The following is a 12,323-nucleotide window of genomic DNA, read 5'->3' on the forward strand; positions in this document are numbered from 1 at the left end:
ATTTTATGTTGACCCTGAATATAAATGTGTCTTTTTTCATTGGTCCCAATCAATCCACCAGTGCCTCCTGTCCTAATGGGTTGTTTGGACGAGTGGAAAATAAGGGAGAAAAATAAAGATTTCTTTTTCCCTTCACTTGTTTAGAAACGAAAAAAATAAAAGGAAGAGGAAAATAAGCAAGGAAAATATCAAGTGATACCCATGGGTAATGAATAATAATTTATTAAAATTACATTTCTATCCTTACAATAATTTATTTTATTAATAAAATAAAAAGGTAAAAAAAACTTTTTACTATTAAGAAAACTACTTTTCTATTTTATTTTCCTTCTAGCTATTCAAACAAATAAAGAAAAATAGTTTTTCATTCACTTTTATTTTCCCTCCTTATTTTCCGCCCTTTCTTCTATTTCCTCTCCAAAATGTTCTCTAGTGTAAGTCTCATAACACAAACTATGCTTACTCCTAAGGATTGTTGTCACTGGAGCTCTGGAGAATTGCATTCTTTTGCTGCTTGCTTCTGAATGAGGCTCAGACTTTCGTCTAGAATTGAAATTTTGTAGACAGAGGTTACGAAATCAACAAGTGGCTGTAGTTTAGTGGTAAGAATTCCACGTTGTGGCCGTGGAGACCTGGGCTCGAATCCCAGCAGCCACACTTTAAGTCCTTTTTTCATCTTTGTAAGCTCCAATTATTTAAACGACACGTCATAAGCTATTGATTTCTTTTTTTTTTTTATCATTTCCAAAGAACTAAACGACATGTCGTAAGATGTTTATGCGAGCGTAGCGCGAGTTTTATTGCCTTTGGCTCTTGACTTGGCGAGTGTTCTGGAACTGGGCTGCAGCTCTGAGAGAAATTTCTCCATCTCCTTCGATTTTTCTTCTAGGCGCCGCGGTAAGCTTCTCAATCTACAATCTTACGACATGTCCCATTTCGCTAGGGTTTATAGATTTCGATTCATTTGATGTTTTCTTAAAATTAGAGTTGTGCGATTGCGTTAGATCGCTGTTTGGAACTTTGAATTAATTACTTTTGCTTATATCTAATTTCAATTACGAGACGATTAAGCTTTTATTAGCAGCTCTTCGATTATTGGACTGCATTTCAGTGTTATTAGCATACTGGAGGATCGCAATTTGCTTTGATCATGTACCTCTTTTTAACCTAATTATGTGTTTCAACAAAATTGATTCCTTTATCGATTATGGGCAGGCAAGGAAATGTTAGCTTTTTAGAGATTTGATAGTCTAATTAAGGCCATTAGAAACTATGTTGCTAGATTGTTTGCAACTCAATTGATATAATGCAGAAGTCCATTTTTGAATGTTGTATGAATTTAAGAGCCGATTGATCGCACCAATCCGTTGAGGTTTTAATTTATTGACCCAGTTCTGAAAGGTTTCATGTATCCCTGCATATCTCTGGAGTTCATTAGTACTAAGAATTTGTATGTTAGTTGATAGTTGCAATCTGTATAATGGTACTATTGCAGAAGTGTAGTTTTTCTGAGTTGAACTCATTTGATCAACCATTATTTGGAATCAATGATTCTATTATGCTGATACTGTATTTTTTAACCTTGTTAAATTTATGACATTTTGAAGTATTATGCTGATTTTTGTTTCTTTTTTTCCTTTTTTTTTTTTTGATGTTGTTACAGATGTTTGATGATCAAGATCTGGGCTTCTTTGCCAATTTTCTTGGCATTTTTATTTTTGCACTAGTAATAGCATACCATTATGTGATGGCTGATCCTAAATATGAAGGAAACTAAGTTTATTGGCTTCTTTTTATGTCTTAATAGACATGCATTCTGTTAATTATGAGGACTGAGATGTTTCATCAATGAATACAACTTGATTATGTTAAAACAGTTATTTGCATTTTATGGGTGTAAATCAGTTGCTGCTATTTTCACAGATACCTTGTGTTTAATTCATTTTCATGCTCTGTTTCTTCAACCTCTGAATGTGAACTCTAGGAAATTGAGTTAAATGTGAAAAAAAAAAAAAAAAAGTGGTAAATGAGTTGCTGGTCCAAGTTCATGGTTTTGGTGCTAGTGGGAACGGCATTGTTATAGTATTGGTGCAGGCAATTTCGAACATTGTTATTGAAACCGACATACTTTTCACCAGAAAGATTTGAATTAAGGATTTCCTTACAGGAGAAATATATAATATCTGGAACAGTTCCTAGTGTTGCAGCCTTTATGGTTCAGCCCCATAATTTTGGTATCGAGAGTGGTATGCCTTTGATGAAGTGGTCAACGCTGCTAAGACTTGGCAAAGAAACTTGAATTGTTATCCTTTCTTTTCTTTTAATGTTTTGATTGTAAGGATAGTCTTTATTTTACAGGAAAATTTCAGGCAAATTAATGTGCTTAGTGGAATTTTAAAAATTGTATTATAATTTATTGTCAGTTTTTTAAAATTTAATTTAATGCTATGATTATAATTATAAAAAATTTAAAAATTTTAATATTTTAAATATAAATGTGAGTTAATGCAAATGTTTGAATTTTATTTTTAAATATACCTATATAATTTTTTAAGCTCAAATCTGCCTCAAGCTTCGCTAGTATTATTGCATTAGATGAAAATTTAATCTAAAATAATCTTTTGTATATTTTACGGAAAATAACATGTAGATAGAAAATGTTTTCTAATAAAATCAGTTTTCAATAAAAAGAACTTATACTCCGTTATTTGGTTACAATATTTAGAAAATAATGGATGTTATTAAAATTTATGTAAAAAAATTCAATAGTATTAATAAAATTCTTAAAATATGAAAATAACTTTTTTATGAGAAAATAGAAGTTATTTTAAAAAATAGTTAAATTTTCTATTTGATTGAAAAAGTATTTTCCATTAATCTGTTTTGGTGATTTTTTTTTAATTTTTTCTGCGAGATATATGAAATTTGAAATTTTTAAATAAAATTAATTTAATAAAAAATAAAATACCATAAGGATTTTAACCCTGCGTACCAATTTCTCTACCAAGCTCAAATAGTGTGATAGAGGGTAAACAAAAGAGTGGCATACAGAAAATAGTTAGAAGTTGGTTTACATTATTTAGTTTAAAGCCAAAAAAAATTGATGGAATCGAATTAATTTAAAATTTTAATTTAATTTTTTATTTATTTTAATTCAGTTTAATTTTTAATTTTAAAATTTTTAATTATTTCGATTCGATTTAGTTTTAATCAGAAAAAATAAAAAAATTGAATTGAATCAATTAATGATAATAATATATTATTTTTAATAATATGAAAAGATTAAACCATAAATAAAATAGAAAGATTTCAATTAAATTTTAAAATATTAAAAAATAATATATAAAAAATAAAAAAATTTATTAAAAGTCTAACCGATCAAATCGAATTGAATAGAAATGAATTAGATTTATTTCGATTCAATTTTTATAAATACTAAAATTTTAATTTTTAATTTATTTAATTAAATTTAATTTAATTTTAAATCAAATCCACCGAATTTTAGCTAAAACAACATAAGCAATTTTCACAATAAACAATACTCAACCGGTGAACCCATCACCTTTCAAGCAATAAATTTAGCATATTAACTAATTATAATATGAAAATTTAAATGCTATTTCAATCAATTTTATAAACATAAATGAAATGGTAGGAGAAATGATAGAGTTCGAAATGATTTCATCAAAGATAAAATAAAATCTTTCTGAGTGATACTACAAAAAGCGATTGAAAATGGAGAGAAAGCATAAACTTCATTAATAGATAAACGAAACAAAAATAAATCTAAATTGATAATGGTTTCATCATTTAACTTTTACTAGATATATTCATATTTACCCATTTTTTACCACACATTCATTTAGTACAAAACGCATTTGGAAGTTATTACAACGTATATATATTTTGATCTGGTTCAATATAAATCAAACACCTGAATAAATAAAACTCATTTATTTTATACTATTTATTTACTCTCCAATTAAAGTAAACGATCCTCGCTAATCTATTTACGAGTATTAAAGGATTCATTTATTTAAAAAAATAAAAAAATAATTATTTTAAATTATTTTAAAGTAATATAGTTAATTTTTATAGATTATCCTAGAATAATATAATTAGTTCTTTTCTTTTTTTAGATTATATATAAATATAAGACTTTTCAAAGTATTTATAATAGAGTAAATATTATTTTTTTTTTCTTTCCAGTAATGTTGACATGGTATCATAGCAATAATTGCTCCTACTGTTTGAAAAAAAAAAATTTCTTCCATCTTGAGTCTTTTCTCCTGTATCTCGAATCTTCTTTCTTCCGATAAAGAAAATTGTATTTTGACTCGAGTTTTTTTTTTTTTTTCGTTCTGAGAGTTTTTCTCTTACGAAATCTCTCATCCGTCCCGGACGTTTTTCTTTTTTTTCGAGAGTTTTTTCACTCGAAACTTCTCATTAGTCCCGAGTGTTTTTCTTTCGTTCCGAGAGTTTTCCCTCACGAAGTTTCTTTCATTTATCCCGAGGGTTTTTCTTTTCGTTTCGAATGTTTTTTTTTTCTAGCCCGAGAGTTTTTCTTCTACTCGACGTCTCTTTCCGAGAGTTCTTTCTTTCTATTCCGAGTGTTTTCCTTTTCTTGTTCTTACTTTCTTTCCTTATCTTCTGCTTTTATCCATGGCCATTGAATCATCTGTAATCAGAAATAGAAATTCGAATAGTAATTATGTTACCAATCCTTCAAATCCATATTTTCTTCATCCGAACAAAAATTCGGCACTAGTTTTAGTGTTTCCAGTCCTTTCTGGTCTGAACTATCACTCTTGGGTGAGAGTAATGAAAATGGCGCTATAATTTAAAAATAAGATCAGATTCATCAATGAAAGTCTAAAGAAACCAAAAAAAAAGGTGATTCTATGTTTGCTGCGTGGGATAGATGCAACAACATGGTTCTTTCATGGATAACAAAATCTCTTTCTCAGTCGATTGCCCAAAACATAATCTGGATCGATAGTGTTGTGGATGCATAGAAATATCTATAAGATCACTTCTCACAATGTGATATGTTCTAAATCTCTGACTTACAAGAAGAAATTTACAATTTCAAACAAGGTAATCTATCTGTTACCAATTAATTTACTCATCTTAAAACTCTATGGGATGAGTTAGACAATTTTAGACTTATGCCACAATGTCTCTGTTTAAATCCTTGCAATTGCAATGTTCTTAAGATTGTGAAAAATCATAGACAGAATGACTATATCATTCGTTTCTTGAAAGGTCTTAATGATTTCTTTAGTTATAATAGATCTCAGATTATGATGATAGATCACTTACCATCCATCAATAAGGCTTTCTCTCTTATGGTCTAGTAAGAGAGACAGTTGAATCTCAATCTAATTATTAAACCTAGAGCTCTTACTCTTCTCAAGATCTATCACAAAAATCCTCTTATGGGCAAGGCATAGTTGTTCCTTCTCAAGAACTGTCACAGAAATCCTCTTGTGGGCAAGGCATGGTTGTTCTTTCTCGTTTTAATCATGATTAAAAAAAACTTGCTTCTCAGTCCAAAATTAAGATTTGTACCTTTTGTGGTAGAATGAGACATATTGAGAACTTATTATCATAAACATAGTTTTCTCTTTGGTTTTAAGACTAGGAATAATTCTCTTGTTGGTATTACTAATCTTTGTGTAGATAACACTCACTCGCCTGATCATATTGAGCATTCGATACCGATCTTCACACTTGATTAATATTAACGAATGCTCGCCCGTTATGTTCCATCTCATATTGAGCATTCGGTATCGATGTTCACACCTGATCAATATCAATGATTGCTCGCCCTAATTCAACCTGAGAAGGTTCAATAGGAAATACACAGTGCAAAACAAGTTAACATATCTGTCCCAGTAGATTAGGATACTCTGCATTTTACAACTTCTTGTTTTAACTCAGTAGGTAATTCCTTAATTTTTTCTTGTGCTTTGCAAACTGAATCCTGGACCTTGGATACTGGAGCAACTGATCATGTGTGTTTTTCTCTTACGCACTTTATGACATATAAGAAAATTAAGTATGTTCATGTTAAGCTACCAAATGGTACTACTGTTTCTGCTAATTTTTCAGGGATCGTTTATTTTTTAGAATTGTTCGTTTTATCTGAAGTTTTATACACACCTGAATTTACTTTCAATCTTATTTCTATAACTAAATCGAATTCTTGTCTTTCATGTATTCTTCTTTTTCATTACAATAAACGTGTTATACGAGAATAGAATACATTGAAGAAAATTGGTTTAGGTGAGGTTAAGAATGGCCTTTACATCTTGACGGCACCTGTTTATCCTCTGTTAACAGTACTTTGTTACTTGTAGATGCTTGTGATATAAATTCTGTTGAAAAAGGTTCTAATGCAGTTTTTTATATATGGCATTTTAGATTAGAACATCCTTCTATGACTGTTATGCATTTTGTTTGAAATACACACTCTCATGTGACTTCTTTAAATAATGAGGTTTGTGATACTTGTCATTATGCTAAACCGAAATATTGCCCTTTCCGATAAGTACATCTAAATCCTCTGCTCTGTTTGATTTTATTCATGCCAATATTTAGAGACCTTTTAAAGTTCCTTATGTTCATGGACACATATATTTTTTAACCATAGTAGATGATTTTTCTAGGCATACGTGGATTTTCTTAATGAAGCATAAATCTGAAACTTATTTTTTAATATGGTCTTTTATTAATTTCATTGAGACACAATTTAAAACAAAACTTAGAATTTTCAGAAGTGATAATGGTCCTGAATTTGCCATGACTCAGTTTTTTGCTTCAAAAGGTATTATTCATCAAACTAGTTGTGTGGAAACTCCAGAATAAGATTCTATAATTAAAATGAAGTATCAATATATTTTGAATGTGGTTAGAGTTTTACTTTTTCAAGTTCAATTACTGAAGATATTTTTGGTCTTATGTTATTGTACATTCTGTTTTTCTCATTAATATATTGCCTACACCTTTGCTTGCAAATAAATCTCCTTATGACTTACTTCATGGTTCTGGTCCTGATTTGTCTTCTCAAAAAGTTTTGGCACTTTATATTTTGCTGCTACTCTTACTGCAACTAAGACAAAATTTGATTCTAGAAAAAGAAAGTGTATTTTTTTGGGAATATAAGGTTGGTGTTAGAAGTTTTGTGTTATTTGATTTGTCCATTAGAGAAATTTTTTTGACTTACTTCATGGTTCTGTTCCTGATTTGTCTTCTCAAAAAGTTTTGGCACTTTATATTTTGCTGCTACTCTTACTACAACTAAGACAAAATTTGATTCTAGAAAAAGAAAGTGTATTTTTTTAGGGATATAAGGTTGGTGTTAGAAGTTTTGTGTTATTTGATTTGTCCATTAGAGAAATTTTTTTCTCTAGAAATGTAGTATTTTATGAATCTGTTTTTTCTTATGACAAATACACTTCTGGTCCTTCCTCTCGGACTGATCTTGTTTTACCTCAAGATTGCACTATTCTTGATTCTGATTATTTCCCTCCTCAATCTCCTTCTTCTGAGCATGTTTATGTTCCTCACTAGTCAATTCCTATTATTTCCAAAAAGTCCACTCGAAATACAACCACTCCTACCTACTTGAAGGATTATCATCCTTATTTACTTAAATATGTTTCTCTAGTTCTTACTCCTAATGTTTTTCATCCTCTTTATCAAGTTCTTTTCTATGATCATCTTCCCTGCTCCTATAAATATTCTATTTTACCTGCTTCTATTATTATTGAGCCAAGAACTTATCATCAAGCAGTTCAATCTGCTTGTTGGAGAGAAGCTTTGCAAGCTGAAATTCTTGCTCTTGAGCAAAATAAAACTTGGATTCTCACTAATTTAATACCAGGCAAAGAACCCATTGGTTGTAGATGGGTTTACAAAATCAAACTCAAAGCTGATAGAACTATTGAAAGATACAAGGCTCAACTTGTAGCGAAAGGTTATACCTAAATCGAGGGTATTGATCTCTTTGACATTTTTTCACCTGTGGCTAAAATGACTATTGTTAGACTTTTACTTACTTTAGCTACCGTACATAATTGACATCTTCAACAATTAGATGTTAATAATGCTTTCCTCTATGGAGATTTTGATGAGAAAGTTTATATGATTCCGCCTTTTGGTTTTCATACTACTACATCTAATAAAGTCTGTAAACTTCTCAAGTCTTTGTACAGCCTTAAGTAAGAAGCAGACAATGGTTTTCTAAACTTTCTACTGTTTTACTTAATTTGATTATATTTAGAGTAAATTTAATTATTCTCTCTTTGTTAAACATAATTCTTCTTCTTTTACTACTCTATTAATCTACGTGGATGACATTATCCTTGCTGACAATGATATAAAAGAAATACAACTTGTTAAAGATTTTCTTGATACCTTCTTCAAAATCAAAAACTTGGAAAATCTTAATTTTTTTTTTGGATTAGAGATTACCAGATCTTCCAAGGGAATTATGCTTAATCAAAGAAAATATGCTTTAGATATTCTTCCGGATGTAGGTTATCTTGCCTTCAAACCCGTTTTAGACACCAATGAGCAGTATCCTTAAATTTCAAAATGATAAAGGTACTCTTTTACATGATCCTTCTATATACAGAAGACTTGTTGGTAGATTATTATATCTTACTACTACAAGATTTGGTTTGACTTATTCTGTTCAACAGTTAAGTAAGTACCTATCACATCCTACTGATTTTCATTTGCAGGCAGCCTATAGGATTCTAACATATATAAGAGATGTCTAGATTCTGGTATTTTCTTTTCTGCAACATTTGATCTTCAATTAAAAAGTTTTAGGGATTCTGATTGGACTGGATGTATTGACACTCAATGATCTATCACTGGCTTGTATCTTTCTTGGCTCTTCCTTGATATCACGGAAGTTCAAGAAATAACACACAGTTTCTCGTTCATCTTCTGAGGCTGAGTATCAAGCCCTTACTACTTTCACTTGTGAATTACAATGATTGACTTATTTGTTTCATGATTTACAGGTTACGTATCAATTCCCTATGATGGATTTTTGTGATAATCAAAGTGCTCTCCATATTGCTGCTAATCCTATTTTTCAAAAGCGCACAAAACACATTGAATTGGATTGTCATCTTATTTTAGAAAAAATGCAGACTAGTGTTCTTAAATTATTTTCTATCTCCACAGCTGTTCAACTTGCTGACATTTTCACTAAACTACTGGCTCTACTTATTTTCTCCAATTTAAAGGTCAAGCTGGGAATGCTTGATATTCATTCTCCAACTTGCAGGAGGTATTAAGGGATTCAGTTATTCAAGAAAATAAAGAAAAATAATTATTGTAGATTATTCTAAAGTAGTATAGTTAGTTCTTATAGATTATTCTAGAATAGTATAATTAGTTCTTTTCCTTCCTTAGATTGTAAGACTTCTCAAAGTATCTATGATAAAGTAAACATTATTTTTTTCCTCCAGTAATGTTGACAACTAGGTAAAGAGAGAAGTTTCCTTTCACCAATCCTAGGAGTGGGTTTGTCCTTTCCACTTTGGAGTAGGTTGTGCATAAATAAGATTTGATTTGTCTAGTAAATTCGATACTTATCAATAGGTTGTGCATAAATAAGATTTGATTTGTCTAGTAAATTCAATACTCATCAATAGACTTTTCTTTGATTTACTTCTTATTTTGGTTAGATTTTGTTGATTTTTCTCTTTGCATTTAGGGACGTTTCTTCAATTTTGGTGTTCAAAGGAGTTAACATCTATGTAAACTGATGATCAGATCTTTACGTAATTCTTTGGCCTTTGAGTTTTTTTTTTCTAGAATCTGCAAAGGGTTATTATGTAGTTTGATCAATGAGTATTATGGCTTACATGTGTTATGGTCAACCCATATGGCTTATATGGTCAACCCTAATCACGTGTTATGGTCAACCCATATAGCTTACATGGTCAACCCATATGACTTACATGAGAAAACCCTAATGTGCTATCTGTTATGGGTAGTGGTCGACGTTAGGGGTGTGCAGTTTCGATTCCGAAACGGTTCCTTGTAGAAATCGAAATTGGAACCGAATGTCGGTTCCTTGAATTTTTTAGAACCAAAACCAAAACTAAATTTCAATACGGCTCTATGTGTTTCCGATTCCAGTTCGGTTCTCATATCGGTTGTTTTTTTATTTTAGTTTCGAAATAATTTTCAGTTTGTATAATAAAATTTAAACTTAAATGAAATAATTAAATACTTTTAACATAGCACTAATATTATTCATATCAAACTAACAAATTTCACATTCCAACTTCAAAATAATATCAAATATTTATAATATCATATAATATTTTTATCTAAAATATATCAAAACACTAAATAACCAAACATAATATAATTTTCCTATTATAATTTTTATACTCTTCAAGAGAAAAAAAAAATTTCAATAGTGGTTCTAAAAACTTTGTTACAATATTTTTATAAGAAATAAATTTTAATTAAAAGACTTTTTATTATTTCTTTGAGTTACAAATATATTTTTAGTTTTTTTATTTTTTATAATAAAACTATGTAATTTTAAATAATTTAACTTAATAGTATTTTTTAAAATAATTACAATTAATTTAATTTAATTTATTTTTAATTTTTTCAAATTATATTTTATTAATATATATTTTAACCGGTAATAATAACAATTACAAATATACACGTGTATAATTGATTTTAATAATTTATATTCTATTAATATGAATTCTATTAATATGGAAATAATTTATAATATAATTATATTTGAATAAAAAATTAAATCAGTTAAATTATATTTTTATAAATTTTTAATAATTAACTAATGAATAAAATATATAATAATTATATATGTATATATACATATAATACTAATAACAATTATAAGTACATCTATGCATATCAATTTATATACAATTATTTTAGTACTTTATATTCTATTAGTATAATTCTATTAATATTGAGATATTGTATATACATAATCTATTTAAATAGAGTGAAATTCACTAAATAAATTATATTATTATAAATATTTAATAATTGATTAACTACTAAAAATTATAATAATTTTATATTATTATATATATAGATAATAATAATAATTATAAATATATATATAATATTATTTTACTAATTTATATTTTATTGGTATAATTCTATTAGTATATATATTATATATGTAATTTATTTAAATAAAATAAATTATAATCAACTAATTAAATTGATTAAATAAAATAATAAGAAGTATTTAATAATTAAATAATATTGTAATTATATGTTTAATTTTATTAATATTATATGATATATAAAATATATTATTAGAATTATAATATTAATATAAATTATTTAAATATATATATATATATTTTTAATATAATTTTAATTTGGTACAATTTTAATACATTTTTTATAAAAATATTAAAATTAAAATTAAATAATTAAATAAATTCGATTAGGTAATATTAATATAATTTTTTAATTTAATTCAGAGATCTCAAAATGCAAAGCCCTAATCCACGGTTCCTGTTTTGCTAGGTTGAATTAGGGGCAAGGAGTATTCGGTTCAAACCAAAAAAATCGATCGAACCGAATTGATTTGAAAATTTAGTTCGGTTTTTTATATATTTCGGTTCGGTTCGGTTTTTAATTTTAGAAATTTCGGTTATTTCGATTCGGTTCGGTTTTGATAAAAAAAAACCAAAAAAACCGAACCGAACCGATTAGTGATAATAATATATTTTTTTCAATAATATAAAGAAATTAAATCATATTAAGATTAAAATATTTTAATTAAATTTTAAAATATTAAAAATTAAGTGTAAAAAATAAAAAAATTAATAAAAATCGAAACTGATCAAACCGAACCGAATCGAACCGAATCAGACCGGTTCGGTTCGATTCGGTTTCTGACCAAAATCGGTTCCGTTCGGTTTTCATAAACACCTAAATTTCGGTTTTCGGTTTATTCGATTCGGTTCAGTTTTGAACTGAACCGACCGAATGCTCAGGTTGAATATGAGAACCCAATTCCAGGCCGAGTTTTGTTTTTCGAAACTGGGTGATGATGCTTGTACTAGGCTGCGCTATGCTGTACCGTATTCTTTTTTTCTTTTCTTTTTTTATCAGGATTTGTACTCTTCTTGAGCCATTTAATTAGTTTTTTTTTTTTAATGAATCTTTAACTTTAACAAAAAAAAAAAAAAAAACATATATCTTGATAATAAAGTTTATAATTTTTATTTGAGAAAAAATATTTAATTTTTTATCTGCTTGGTGGAAACGTTTTATACGAAATA

General features: G+C 28.1%; 1 protein-coding gene and 1 non-coding gene across 2 annotated transcripts; both read left to right on the forward strand.

Moving 5' to 3' along the window:
* The first annotated feature begins 585 nt into the window (after positions 1 to 585).
* TRNAH-GUG lies at positions 586 to 657 on the forward strand. The gene has a single exon. It is a non-coding gene; the product is annotated as a tRNA-His (tRNA).
* Positions 658 to 855: 198 nt separating this feature from the next.
* On the forward strand, positions 856 to 1,922 carry LOC110622481 (dolichyl-diphosphooligosaccharide--protein glycosyltransferase subunit 4A). Its single transcript, XM_021766986.2, has 2 exons — positions 856 to 897; positions 1,664 to 1,922. The coding sequence occupies exon 2, from the start codon at positions 1,664 to 1,666 to the stop codon at positions 1,775 to 1,777; it is 114 nt and encodes a 37-aa protein (XP_021622678.1). The 5' UTR covers positions 856 to 897; the 3' UTR covers positions 1,778 to 1,922.
* Positions 1,923 to 12,323: the final 10,401 nt, after the last annotated feature.

The sequence above is a fragment of the Manihot esculenta genome, chromosome 9 (genome assembly GCF_001659605.2).
Source record: "Manihot esculenta cultivar AM560-2 chromosome 9, M.esculenta_v8, whole genome shotgun sequence".
Taxonomy (NCBI): domain Eukaryota; kingdom Viridiplantae; phylum Streptophyta; class Magnoliopsida; order Malpighiales; family Euphorbiaceae; genus Manihot; species Manihot esculenta.

What these genes read in the sequence shown, in the direction of transcription:
- LOC110622481 (XM_021766986.2), top strand. Translation starts at nt 1,664, where the DNA reads ATGTTTGATGATCAAGATCTGGGCTTCTTTGCCAATTTTCTTGGCATT.